The following is a 14517-nucleotide window of genomic DNA, read 5'->3' as shown; positions in this document are numbered from 1 at the left end:
GTCAATTCAAAGTCCTCACTGTATTCCATCCATCTACTTATCAGTCAGATGTGACTCTCACTCCATTCTCTTGGAAATGCTTTCTTCACTTGGTTCCAGGCCACCTGATTTCTTCCCCCCTCCCTGGCTGATGCTGTCAGTCTCCTTTGGGATTCCTCCTCTTCTCCTGCCTCTTAAATGTTGGAGCATCCTGGGGTTTTGTTTTTGGACCTCTTCTTTATCTACACCCTGTCTTCCTGTGATGCCACCCACTCTAAAATACCAGGAACATGCTCGTAGTCCCTGTGTTTCTACCTCCATCCTGGACGTCTCCCTTTGAACTGCAGGCCTGAATACCTAATGGTTTTCTTGACGTCTCTATGCTTATGATATACAATACTGACTCCTGGTCTTTCTCCCAAATACCTCCCCATCTCAGTAAAGCTGAGAGCATCCCTCTAGTTGCTTAAGCCCACAGCCCACTCCGTACTGCTCACTTTCTCTCACTACTCACTTCCAGAGGACTTCTAATGGCCATTAATTCTTTAGGACATTATACCAGAACTTGGCCCCTTCTTCCACCCCTGGAGCTGCTACCCCGAATCAAGCCATCCTCACCTCTCATTGGGATTATTTTATAGCCTCCTATCTGCTCTGTCTGCCCCCATCATCACTCTCTAGAGTTGAGGGTAATTGGTTGAGCACAAGAGTCTGAACATTATACCAGAACTTGGCCCCTTCTTCCACCCCTGGTGCTGCTACCCCGAATCGAGCCATGCTCACCTCTCATTGGATTATTTCACAGCCTCATACCTGCTCTGTCTGCCCTCATACTCACTCTCTAGAGTTGACGGTAATTGGTTGAGCACAAGAGTCTGGTCATGTCACTCCTCTGCTCAAAACCTGCCAGTGATTCCACATTTCATGCAGGAAAAGTCCGGGTTCTGGCAACGCCTGCAAGGCTCACATGAGTTGACCCTCCGCTACTTCTACTCTCCTCTCTCTCTCTCATGCACATATATGAACTCACTTCATGGTGGCCACGCTGGCCTCTTGCAATTCCTTGAACACTCCAGGTATGTTCTCACCTCAGGACATTTGCACTTGCTGTTTCCTGTGCCTAGATCACTCTTCCTCTAGACGTCTGTGTGATTCACACACTCACTTCCTTCATGTCTTTGCTCAAATGTCAAATTCTTGTTCAAGCTTTCACTGATCTCTCCCCTCATTACTCATCTCTCTTAGCTTGCTTCTTTTTCTCCATAGTTTTTATCACTATCTTACAAGCTAAATAACTTACTTTACTTCATAAGGACTAGGAGGTTTTGTCTGTTTTGTTCACTGATGTGTTCCTTGTACCTAGAATAGTACATGGCACATAGTAGGTGCTCAATAAATACTTCTTGAGTGAATGAATGCTCTATAGGCCCAGCATTTCCCAGGGGCAGTTCTCAAGATGCCCTCATACTCACTCTCTAGAGTTGACGGTAATTGGTTGAGCACAAGAGTCTGGTCATGTCACTCCTCTGCTCAAAACCTGCCAGTGATTCCACATTTCATGCAGGAAAAGTCCGGGTTCTGGCTAGGCCTGCAAGGCCCACATGAGTTGACCCTCCACTACTTCTACACTTCTACTCTCATCTCTCTCTCTCTCTCTCTCATATATGAACTCACTTCATGGTGGCCACACTGGCCTCTTGCAATTCCTTGAACCACTCCAGGTATGTTCTCACCTCAGGACCTTTGCACTTGCTGTTTCCTGTGCCTAGATCACTCTTCCTCTAGACGTCTGTGTGATTCACACATTCACTTCCTTCATGTCTTTGCTCAAATGTCAAATTCTTGTTCAAGCTTTCATTGATCTCTCCCCTCATTACTCTCTTAGCTTGCTTCTTTTTTCACCATAGTTCTTATCACTGTCTTACAAGCTAAATAACTTACTTTACTTCATATGGACTGGAAGGTTTTGTCTGCTTTGTTCACTGATGTGTCCCTTGTACCTAGAATAGTACATGGCACATAGTAGGGGCTCAACAAATACTTGTTGAGTGAATGAATGCTCTATAGGCCCAGCATTTCCCAGGGGCAGTTCTCAAGATTACCATTTAGAGTAAGGGAGGTGGAAGCCTCTCTGAACTCAGGCCACAGTTACATCGTGTCTGTCAACATATTCCAAAAGCCGGTGATTTGGGGTTACTGGGAACTCAGTGGCCAGATATAAAGCTTTCTATCTTCATCCGGTTCCTTATCATCCCCCCAATTATCAGTTAAAATGGAGAGAATGATTGGCGTGATTAGCAGCCCCAAATTTCCAGCAAGGCCCAGCCACTAATCTGCTTGACGTTTGGCACTGAAATAGGTGACGCGTGGACTTGGCCATCATGTTGATAATACTATGGCCTCTTGCAATTCCTTGAACACTCCAGGTATGTTCTCACCTCAGGACATTTGCACTTGCTGTTTCCTGTGCCTAGATCACTCTTCCTCTAGACGTCTGTGTGATTCACACATTCACTTCCTTCATGTCTTTGCTCAAATGTCAAATTCTTGTTCAAGCTTTCATTGATCTCTCCCCTCATTACTCTCTTAGCTTGCTTCTTTTTTCACCATAGTTCTTATCACTGTCTTACAAGCTAAATAACTTACTTTACTTCATATGGACTGGAAGGTTTTGTCTGCTTTGTTCACTGATGTGTCCCTTGTACCTAGAATAGTACATGGCACATAGTAGGGGCTCAACAAATACTTGTTGAGTGAATGAATGCTCTATAGGCCCATCATTTCCCGGGGGCAGTTCTCAAGGTTACCATTTAGAGTAAGGGAGGTGGAATCTCTGAAGAACTCAGGCCACAGTTACATCGTGTCTGTCAACATATTCCAAAAGCCGGTGATTTGGGGTTACTGGGAACTCAGTGGCCAGATATAAAGCTTTCTATCTTCATCCGGTTCCTTATCATCCCCCCAATTATCAGTTAAAATGGAGAGAATGATTGGCGTGATTAGCAGCCCCAAATTTCCAGCAAGGCCCAGCCACTAATCTGCTTGACGTTTGGCACTGAAATAGGTGACGCGTGGACTTGGCCATCATGTTGATAATACTAACCCAGGTGTCCCTTCCTCACGAGTGGGTGTATGTTCGCAGCTTTGCACGTAGTTTCCAGGGATTCTAGACCAGCAGGGGCTACTCCTTTATATGGAGGGTCTAATGGTGCAGCATTTTTAATGAAAGATCTTGGGTGGTTATAATTATGGGGGGATATTTTTCCTAGTTTTTTAAGGAGGGATTTTTAGAATGTGCAAGTTGGGTAGGCTAATGTACAGTGAGCAAACTGGGAAAACTGATGAAGTGGATGGATGGCATGATAAGGAGGAAAATTCTGGAGGGGGCAAGAGAAAGAGGAAGATCTTTGAGGGATGATTGAAGCCCTGAGAAGCGAGAATGAAGGAGCTCAAAGGAGAGTGGCCATCAGACCTGCTGTAGTTCAGCCTCCCTTGGGATGAGCTGCTTTGATCTGTCAGTGAATGCCGGGTAGACACCACCGGTAGGAACTTTCCCTGCCCCCTACCTCCACTCAGGGCTGCAGCTAAGGTCAGAAAGTCAGTTCACACGTTGCCTCAAAGTGCACAGGTAGAGAGAGAAGGATGCTAAGAAGTTTTCAGATTTGTATTTAATCCTCCCAACAGCTCTCTGAGATAAGTACCATTATTCCCATTTTGTGAAGGAGGAAATGGAGTCACAGAGAAGGCAGTAATTAGCCCATGAACTCAAAGCGGGGCTGTGAGCATCAGAGGTGAGCTTCCGGTCCCAGCTATCTAACTTCAGAGCCGAGGACTGTGACCACTGGGTGCACAGCTGAACCACATGGCCAGATGCACAGAGTTGACGACTGTAACCACTGGGCAGCATGGCCGAACCACACGGCCGGGCACAGTGACAGCTGTCTGCGATCGGCCATCAGCAGCACTGGAAGCCTCATCCTGGAGGCATCAGGGTGAAGAGAAGCATCTAGAGCAGCAGCAGTGATGACATGACCGCAGTGGAGCGCAATAGAGCTTTTCCAGAAAACACAGAGACCAGGCCATGCCAAGGGGAGTAAGGAGAGGGCGAGCAGCGGGATGAAAGGAAACCAGGGAGAGAGCGCAGTGCGCATGGACGCGTGCCTCAGGCACAGTGTTCGACAAGGAGCAGTTCCTGGGGACAGGATCTGTGAAATGGGCGTGTGGCAGTGCCCGGGCTCTCCATGGCGCACCGCACAGGCATCAGGAGCAGTGGGACACTCTGGGAATGGACGGAGGCTGACCAGGCGCAGGACGCTGGCCGGCTCCCGGGGGAGAGACTGGCCAATAGCACACAGGAATGGACCATTTACAATGGGAAAGCTGTGAAAGAATTAACTTAGTGGTTTGAATTATTTTGAATGAATATCCTTTTATTTGAAAACTTCACTGTTTACTCTAATAGGAATTGAGACATTGTCGCATGTTCTCTGAACCACACCCGGGGAAAGGTAAAGTGCAGTGTTTTTGTCTTTAGCTTGAAACGAGTAGCCTGTATTTAAAACTTACATAGTTATTTACCAATTCCCCGAGTTAATATGTCAAGGACCCTAAGCAAGGTAAAGTTGACTTAGTGCGAATGCTTGTGTCTGGGTGACCACTGGGTCCCAGGATGATACAAAGGCGAGGACATCACAGCTACAATGCTACCTGCCCCACCAACACTCCACAGCTGGGCCCACTGACAGCCTGGATAATGCCAAGAAGGGGGCAGGGGGCAGATGGGCTCAGAATCCTCTCCATTCGCACACTCACCTTTCAGGGGGCAGCTGGGGAGGCTCCTCACACCTCCGTGGGCACTGGCTAAATTGTACCTTCCTTCCACCTCTAGCTGGCAAACCTGACTGTGCATAAAACGCCCCACAAGGCTTGTTGAAATATGAGGATTCTGCCCTCCCCTCTTCTGAGTCAGAGCTTAGGTTTGGGGCCCAGGAACTTGTATTTCTAATAAGCGCTCTTTGAGAAATTCCCAGTTAGACTTTTCTTATGACAATTAGGAGTATTTACATCTCATTTTCAATCAAATGTTACTTTGGAAATAAATAGGACATGGCACACACAAGGCAAAGAAGCTGCTGCTTATTATTCTCAAGAACACAATCAAATTACTTCCCCTTTACATCACTGGTAAAGGGACTTATAAATTATGTCCCACAGGGGCAACATGATAAGAGGAAGAGAAGCTTTCTAATAGACGCGCACATTCCTTGGCTGGTGGGTGAAGAGCTGCCTCCACCCCCCCGTCCCCCCCCGCCCCAGCTGTGGGGAGAGGATGTGCTTCCGGGAGAACATGACAGCTACAGCTACTCCAAGTGCCCAAGGGGGTGTGGGCTGGCCCCATCCCAGCCCAGTCTCTCCCTTTACAAAACAGGATGGCAACCCTGGTCCTGTCTCCGTCGGGGGTGGGTTTGGGGTGAGGACCAAGTGCAATCATGTGGAGGGAACAGTGGTGAACTGGCTTTAAACGAGTCACTGTGGGAAGATGTGACCATTTCCCCCCTCTTGTTGGCCTCCCACCTTACCCTGCGGGTCTCAGCAAAGGTGGAACCCATTTCTCTGAAGGGAACTCAATGGTTTGAGAAGATGGCAAACCATGACAGAACACCCGAGGGTTGGCTTTCTAAGGCAGGAGCCGCATCCTTTCAATGAGATGTCGCGTGACATTGTTTCAAACTCCAGGAGGTTCTATCTGTGATGAAGGATTTCTGGGCAGAGCCTTTAACTCAGGCTTTCTGTGGTCGGCTCTGGGGGGATGCTAACCACCTCCAGGGCGTGAGGCCGGGCTAAGTCCCTCGGGTGCGAATTTCCCTGAGTGGACTGGGCCCACGGGCTGCCTAGCCACACCCTCCCAGGTTCACACCCCATCTTCTCTCAAACTCTGTTTTTCTTTTATGTGTATTTTGTTGCATGTGGGAGAGCAATATGGGAGTAGAAAAAAAGGTTTTGGGCCAAATAATGCAGTATGGTTGGAAATGCTTCCCTGTGCAGATTTGGCATAAAAATAAACTTCTCTGGGAGAGGGCTGTTGGTGCTTGTTGTTCATTAATATGCTGAAATGATTTCACACCCCCACCCATTTTGAAGGTTCTCTGAGGCTGATTTCTATTCATTTTTTTTTCTGGGAAGAAGATAAAATGGGTGGTGGCGGGGAGAGGTGTGAGGGGGCAGGAAGTAGAACTTAGGAGAAATACTACTATTCGCGTGGTTCTCTGAGTTACACAGGCTTAGGAGCTCGGATGGCTATGCTTGTGGATTGGTGTCTTCTTGGCAAAAAAGACATTTAGGGAGCGCTTTCTCTTCACGTGCCATCAGCCAGCCTGGAAGTGTAGTTAGCAGATCTGGGTGTACAGGGCAGGTTTGGCCATGGGGACACACTATACAACCACAATACACAATCACCAGTGTAACACACCACACACACACACACACACACACACACACACACACACACACAGTCCTTGGTGTTCCTATAGGATTTCTTTCTCAGGAATTTCTTTTTTAGCATTCTAGGGTAGAGTATATACTTGATGTGGGCACAACTACATAAAAAATCTATGCAAGGTATCCCCAAAAAATGTGTATACATTTTAACAGCCGATAGCTCACTTTTGAAAATGAAATGTTATTTTAATAAACACTGCCTTTATAATTATTCAAAGTGTGTGTGGACATTTTTGGGGACAGCGTATGTATAGTTTTCGTTTTGATTTTACAAGGATCCATTGAATAAAACCAATGTTCTTGATTGGAATGGCATTTACCCAACCCAGATGGAAATTCCACAGGCCAGGGACTGTGTGGCTGTCCCGGTCACCTGCCTCCGAGCCCTGGGAACAGGGCTTCATTAAGTAAATGCCCAACAAATACTAGTGGGGCATTGATTTGGGAAGGGGGGGCTTTGTGGGTTCAGGGCCGGTGGGGGCTGGTACCTGGCTGGGGGTCGGTGTAATCCACAGTGTAGCCATCCAGCTGCAGCAGCTCCTGAGGCTCCGCTTTCTTCTCCCGGTAACTGCACATGGCGAAGGTGTACTGACTGACCTGGAGGAGAGGCAGACGGTGAGGCAGGTCCTGGGAGCCCACCGCCCCAGGAGGCACCTCAGCCTTTAGCACATCCTTCCCCCCATCTCCCCAGGAGACACCTCAGCCTTTATCATGTCCTTTCCCCTGAGGCCCTATGTGCAGGAGCGGGGTTCAGAATAAGTGTTGTCACCCTTGGCTGTGTGGCATGGAACAAGTTACTCAGCCTCTCTGGTTCCCTGTGACCTCATCTGTAGACTGGATGTAATCTGAGAACCTACCTCCTCACTCAATTTGAGGATTGAATGGGTTCACGTGGAATGCACGTAGACTCGGTTACTGACGCTCAGTAACTGCTTAATAACTGCTACCGTCACTGCTGTTATTTTAATTGGGATAAGCCACACGAAATTGCCATTTTTGCAGGTTAAATAGTGGCAATTGACTGTGGCCCTAGCCGAGACTGCCAAGCTCACATCATAACACAGGCCTTTTGGTCAGAAGTTAGGGATTACACTTTCATTTATTTATGCCCCAACTTTTTAATATGTTTTTTAGTATTTCATCTTTCCAGGCCAATTCTCAGCATCAAGCCTCCCATTTACCCCCCCCTCCCCCCATTCCACTGAAGGAGAGCCTTCGGTTCCTCTGAAAAGTCTTCTGCTCGTCTCGGACAGACGCAGGAGTGACATGCTGTCAGAAGCAATGAGTGTGTCATTGCTGGGAGCCAGTCATGGGGCAGCCACCCTCTCCCACGGCTCGGCCGCTGTCCCGGATGTAGCCCACGCTACCCACACGGGCGGGATGCCAGTGCCGGGTGGGCCTGCGGCTGCAGGCGGCCTTCAGGACCTGTCGCCACTGTGCATCCAGCCCCGGCATGGATACTGCTCTGGCCCATCTGCCAGGAGCCCGCGGGAGAGTGAGCATCCTTCAGGCTTCAGGCTATAGGTTTGTGGCATATTAACCATCCCGATGTCAAATGCCTTGGCGGAAAAGTGCCACCTCCCTCATCTCTTAGTTCCCTTTATTAAAGGAGACATGTTCTAAGTGAACTTTGATGGCTGCTGGGGACATTCTCAGTCTCCTCCATGGTGAAGTTTGTCTCTTTTTTTGAAGGCAAGAGAAATGGGCGCTCTCAAGCCCTGCAGCACCTCCCGCCTAGGAGGCCGAGGATCCCAGTGGGAGATAAAGGGAGCGTGTTTCCCGGCTGCTTTATCTGCTGCTGCCCTCTGTCGGTTTCTGATGAAACCTTTCTGCACGACTTTGTGTCTTTATACTAAAGCATGGAGTTTGCAGAACCTGTTCCTTATATTGCAAGGCCTTGGTGGACTTCAAGGGAAACATACAGCCAGGTCACTGAGTATTTTCATGAGTGGATATGTATTACTCTCCTGATAAGCAGAACACCCAATAGCACCCTCTTCTCTTAAAGTGATATTTTAAAAATTTAAGAGTGCAAGTTTGGTGGTCACCCAGGCCTGCGCCCCACCCCAGCTCTGATAAGCTGTCACCTATCTAAGTCTGAGCCCTCACCTGTATTCTGCCTGTGTCTTATTGGTGCTGGGGGATTCTCTGAGCAGTGGAGGGCTTTATACAGTGTGCGTGACCCTCACAGAGAAAATGCTCAACACATGCATTGATGTAAACAGTTTCCTGGCATTTGGCACTGACATTCTAATATAGAGTTGGCTTAGGGAGTCATATATTTTGGTTTTATTCCCCATACAGTGGGTATTCACTAACTGAGCCTGATTTTTCCTAGGGAGTTGAGTATGTATGATCTAATAAAGAGTACTTCTCCTTCTCCTTCTCATTAACTTACATATAGTATTACTCCAAGCACAGCACCAGGATTTTCCAACCCATTACTGGTCCTATAGGTAGCTGATCCCCTGTGATGTGACCGTAATTACAGATATTGCTGGAACAGCGGACAGGATTTTTACCTGTCTCTGGCAACACCAGATGATACAGTTTGCTAATGTGAGGATTTGCCAAACAAATATAGAGTTGCAGACACTCACTTGAGAACAGAAAAAATCACAACAGAAGAGTGTTATTTCAAGATCATGCATTTACTATTACTATAGGCTCCAGGCTTTTTGATTTTTTCTTGTTTCAGTGTGATTTTTTCTTGTTTCAGTTGCTTGCTTCTTGGAATGCTGTACACTGCTGCCCCCTTCTGGTAATACTGCTGAAGTTGTTCCTGACAACATTTGGGCTAAAATCCCTGGTTTATTAGGACCACTTTAATTTGGGATTTGGCAACTTACTTTAGGAAATCAAGGAAGGGAGAAGAAATGTTTCTCTTTGAATATCTCTACTTATTTCAAGTTTTTGGGGAACCTCAGTTTTTTAAGAGTGCTTGAGGGCGAAGGAATAGCAAAAGTTTGGCAGCTTTTTAATTTTTTTAAAGCATCCACAAGACATCACTAAGTGAAAGCTATTCCCAATGAAATGCATGTTCTTATGTCACAGTAGAATTCTACTTACACTGTATTTTGAAGAAAATTAATGAAATAGTGAGCATCTTTGCAATAATAGCATAGAAGAGCCTAGAACACACGTTGGAAGTCAGAGAGTCAACCAGCCCAGCTTCAGAGCCTGGACCAGAACAAGAGAAAACATAAAGATCTAGTGGCCTCAAAGCCCCAGCAGAATCTGAAAATGCACTCTGGAGAGATGGGCGTAAAGGACTACAATTTTCACAAGTTTGGGACTTTTCAGCTGGAACGCACCTTTTCATGGAGTCCTATACTCCTGAGGGTACAATCTTCCTGCTTTTGCTTTAAAGGTGGCTAAACTTCAGATACGCGAGGAACCCCTTAGCTTATTTCCAAACAATTATTTAAACTAGGAAAAGGTTTGCAATAATGTTTTGTACAGAGTGGACAGGCCACATTCCTAGAGTGTGTGTATCTGGTGGGGGAGGTTATAAATGTGCAGATTCTTTAAGTCAGAACAATTGAAACAGAATCTGGGGTCCGGGAATCTCTATTTTTCATAAGTGACTCAGGTATTTCTGATGCACACGAAAGCTTGAGAACCACTGTTTTAACATGTAGGAACTGTCTTGAAATTCTAAGTTTGCCCCGAGCTTCAATTATATTTAGCAACTAGAGTCCAGATAGGAGGGTTGGTCTTTTCTTATTCCTGACTCTCCCTCTTCTTCCTCCCAGCACCCATGGGAGATTATAGTACTTGGACATACAACTGATGAAATACATTTTGTCTAAATCCCCTGTTCTTGCCTTTACTATCTTTCTTTGAGAATGATCCAGCTGTCATTTTTACTGAACCCTGGTCACTAGCCCTTGTTCAAAGTTCACATACATATATTTTAGAAAAGACTTCTTTCTGTATGGCAGATTCATTCATTCATTCAATTATTTGTTCATTCACCAAATACTTAGGTAGTAAGTGCCTGCTGGGAATATAAAGATATACAACATCAGATGTGGTCCCTGCCCTCATGCCTAGCAGAAAGGTAGACATTAATTATATTAGCTCAGAAATGTGACATTAATGGTGATAAGTATTAAAAAGAGATCTATGGTACTGTAAGAGCTTGGGGATTTGGTGTAGTTGGGTGGTCAGGGAAGGTTTTCATGAGGAAACATTGACAAAACCATCACAGAGCCAAGATCTGAGGATGGAGAACACTTTTATAATGTGAAGCATACAGTTCCTGGGGCCAATGACCATTTTTTAATGTGACATGGTTGTGCATGAAGAACTAGAGAACACTTTTATAATGTGAAGCATACAGTTCCTGGGACCAATGACCATTTTTAATGTGACATGGTTGTGCATGAAGAACCAGAGTCTAAATACCAGACGTGTGTTAGGTTTCACTGGCCACCCAGGAGCCATGGGCTTTGGGCAAGTCATTCAGCCTCAGTTCGTTCTAATATAAAAGGGGGATAAGACACTGAAACGAGGGCCACTGGGTGGAGTAGAGGGAGAGTAGGCTTGGGAGCCATACAGACCTGAATTTGAATCTTAGACCCGTTATTTTCTAGATATGCAGCCCCAGACAGCTCAGTTAACTTCACTGGGACTCAGTTTAATTAACTTTAAATGGAGATGATATTATCTAGGGCATTTCTTAAAGTCTTCCTGCAGAGCATTTATTTTCTTTTGGTAACTGAATCCTAATTTTCCTTGGGGTAACTCCCTCTTCTCCATTTTCAGCCCATATAGTCTGTGTAGGGCCTTTAGCTACAGGTAGGGTAGGTGGGACATAAGGCCCAGGCCTGGCCAATCTGTATCAAATCTCCTTGGCTGCAGTGATTGGTGCAGGGATGGGCACATGACCACTTTGGGCCAATGAAAGCTCAATAGGGGCCTCTGCTGGAACTACTGGGAGTGAAAAGCTTTGTTTCCTCTGGGGATGCTCCACTGTTCTAAGCCTTGACTTTATTCCTGAGTTTATTCCACAGAGAGAGCTTGCTTGAGGGTGAAGCCAGCTCAGAGGAAAGCACAGTCAGGAGATGGTAGATAGAGAGAATGAGTCTTGTTGACTCCATGGAGCCCTGGACCTAGCCAGAAGACCCTTAAATTAATTACTAATTTAATTAACTAACCAGTAGGATTCTTCCCCTTTTAAAACTTGAGCTAGTTTGGGTTGATTTTTATCATTTGCAACCAGAATATAAATATAAATGCCCTCAAGGACAATTGTGAAATTGAGTGGGAAAAAGAAACACTCATTCAACTAACTACTTACATGTCTTACAATTCATTTTCATGGTTAACTTATGTTAATATCATTTCCTGGTGACAACTGCTCTGTTCCAAGGCATTTTACATTATTTGTCAATATTTTATCTCGTTTAGATTTATTAATGTTTCTGAAAGCTAGAACTGTCAGCATGTGTTTTTAAAAACTATTATGTTACCTGTAGAGAATCAGAAACAGGATATGGATTTAGGGACCACATTATCTCGATCTGATGTAAGACAAGTGAGTTCTAGAAATTGTATGCACATGAAATCTCGCTGAGCACCAGTCCCACCTAAGTACTTGGAGTCTTGGAAGGCATTTGGAGCCAGAAGGCATATGTTAGGTTTCATTGGCTGCGTAGGGGCCATGGGCTTTGGGCGAGTCATTCAATCTCCGTTTGCTCTAACGTAAAAGGGGGATCAGACTTGTCCTCACTATAGTACAGAGAGATTGCAAAGACCAACTGGATGACCACCTTGTAAACTTTGAGGACCATGTAAATATAAGCAATAATTAACATTACTAGAGGAACCACAGAATATTATGATTTGTATGGTGCTGAACAGGAGGGTGGGGGGGGGGGGGGATATCTCAGAAATACTTTGGCTGAAGACCAAACAAAAACTGATTTTAACCTGAAATCTTTTGGGCACAGTGGACCAATAATATGGGAGGGGAGACTCGCTACCATGGTGAGAGGGCCTCTTGTCCCTCTTCCTCTGGGGAGTTGTCGCTCTCCAGGCTCTTCTCCACCTTTCCCTTCCCCCTCCCACTATTTCCCTGAATGGCCCTGCCACACACTGAGCTGGAGGAAGTGTATGTGTGTGGTGGGGAAAGAGGGAAGGACCTCAAGGTGAATTGGAAACAGAACTGGCCTTGAAACAGCACATAGTGTACCGGGGAGGCCAGGCAGAGGCCCAGGGAAGTCAGAGAGGCTGCTGGGCCACGTGAGCGCAGTGAGGGGAGAACCACCCATAACTTAGCACTGCTTCCCTGGATGTAGCGTGTCTCTCCATCTACATTGTGCTCTCCTCAGACTGGGCATCAGCTCTTCTTGCCTGCCCAGCATCCATTTCTCCTGGCACTGGCATCCTGATTTTGCACTGGAGACAGCTCCGTGGGCCTATTCATCAAAGTGCCATCGCCTGCCCCTGCTAAAAGTTGGGTGCGTGATCCAAGCTGGACCAACCCAATTCTCTCTCTCTCAGGTTTGGCTTTTGAGTGGAGACTGCAGGACAGAAAATGGTCAGAGCTGACTTTGTCATGACGCTAGCCGTGGTTCCCACGACCTGGATTTCTGGAACTGATTTTGTTTGTAATAAGGACTGGTCTATCAACCTTTTCAGCAATCCCATGGATTACCTCAGTGCCTTCCAATACAGTCTTTAAAAAAAAAATCTTAGTTAGCTTGAGTCTGTTTGTGCTGTTTGCCTATAAAGAACGCTAATAGAGTTCTTCTGGAAGTGAGGGACAGGGCCTCAGAGTCCTTCTCTATGACCTACCAATGAGCCCTATACAAAGTAGGTGCTCAATAGATACCGGTCCATTGGTAGTCCGAGGAAATGTATCTCAAAATAAAATCTCCTTTATTGCTTAGCCATGGATTCTTTTGGAGGTTGGACATCATTCCAAACCTTTCATTTGGCTAATTTACTTTAAGGTTTTGCTGTACCCCATAGCAATATGAAAGCAAAGATCACCTCTTGCTTACAGCCAGAGAAGCATTTTACCTCAGTGGCAGGCACTTGAGTAGATCTGTAGAAGGTCTAGTCTTAGGAGCCCAGGGTTGGTGGAACTTTCAAGGCCCTCATGGTGAGGTTTCAGAACTGAGAGTGATCTAAATACCAGTCAGTGCTTAGAGCCAACACAGTAACCTGATAAACACCTTAGTCACTAAATTAAGGTGGCGCACTTTGTGATGTCATTCAGAGTACAGCAGAAATGAACTTTTCGCAAATTGAATTATAGTTTACATGCTCTGGTGGAGCCTGCAATTAAAAAAGAGGCAATGGCAAATTCCTCTGTAAACTGAAAAATCCTGATGCAAAAAGCAAACAAACAAAAAAAGGAAGGATTTTCAAAGACATGTATTACTATTTCTGGTTATTTTTTTCTTAAATACTCGAGAGCAAAGATACTATTTAAATATTACTAATGTATTACTAGTGTCAATATCTGCATCCATATCTGTACCTGTATACACTGATGTTCTGTGCTGCATGGTTAATAATAGTCCCATTTGGGGAAGCCCAGAAGTCTATCAAAAAGGAAAATTCTAGTTGCTGAGAGAGTAAATCTTAAAATTTCCCATCATAAGAAAAAAAAGGGGGAGATTTACAGGTAATAGAGCCAGAGCTATATGTGCAAACATAGGGAAATGCCTACAATGATTTTTTTAAAGCAATTTGCAGAACAACTTGAAGAGTTTGATTATTTTTGGTTAAAAAAAGTCTATCTGGAAATATACATTCCAAACTGTAAACATTGTTATAAGGGGTCAGTTGAGGCTTCTGGAAGCCCAGGCATCAAGAAGAGTGGAGTGCTCCCCTACAGGTAGTTAACTATCAAACACACTAACAATAAACTAGACCACCAACTTACACCATACACAAAAATAAACTCAGAATGGATAAAGGACTTAAATGTAAGACGGGAAACCATAAAAATCTTAGAAGAAGCCATAAGCAGCGAAATAGCAGACATCTGTCATAGCAATATCTTTACCGATACAGCTCCTA

The 14517-nt window shown here is 45.5% G+C and overlaps 1 protein-coding gene across 10 annotated transcripts in view; it reads right to left on the bottom strand.

Annotated features, from left to right (window-relative positions):
• LOC102245814 (calcium-dependent secretion activator 1) overlaps positions 1-14517 on the bottom strand; it is a 247162-nt gene that overhangs the window by 152172 nt on the left and 80473 nt on the right. For all 10 annotated transcript variants that reach the window (XM_014533224.1, XM_014533220.1, XM_014533218.1 and 7 more), the window contains exon 6: positions 6966-7074. In XM_014533224.1, the coding sequence (XP_014388710.1) occupies positions 6966-7074 (109 nt within the window). The remainder of the gene's footprint in view (positions 1-6965; positions 7075-14517) is intronic.

Source organism: Myotis brandtii, unplaced genomic scaffold (assembly GCF_000412655.1).
Source record: "Myotis brandtii unplaced genomic scaffold, ASM41265v1 scaffold954, whole genome shotgun sequence".
NCBI classification, from domain to species: domain Eukaryota; kingdom Metazoa; phylum Chordata; class Mammalia; order Chiroptera; family Vespertilionidae; genus Myotis; species Myotis brandtii.
Note: the sequence above shows the minus strand (reverse complement) of the source record. Positions and strands in the feature narration are given on the sequence as shown.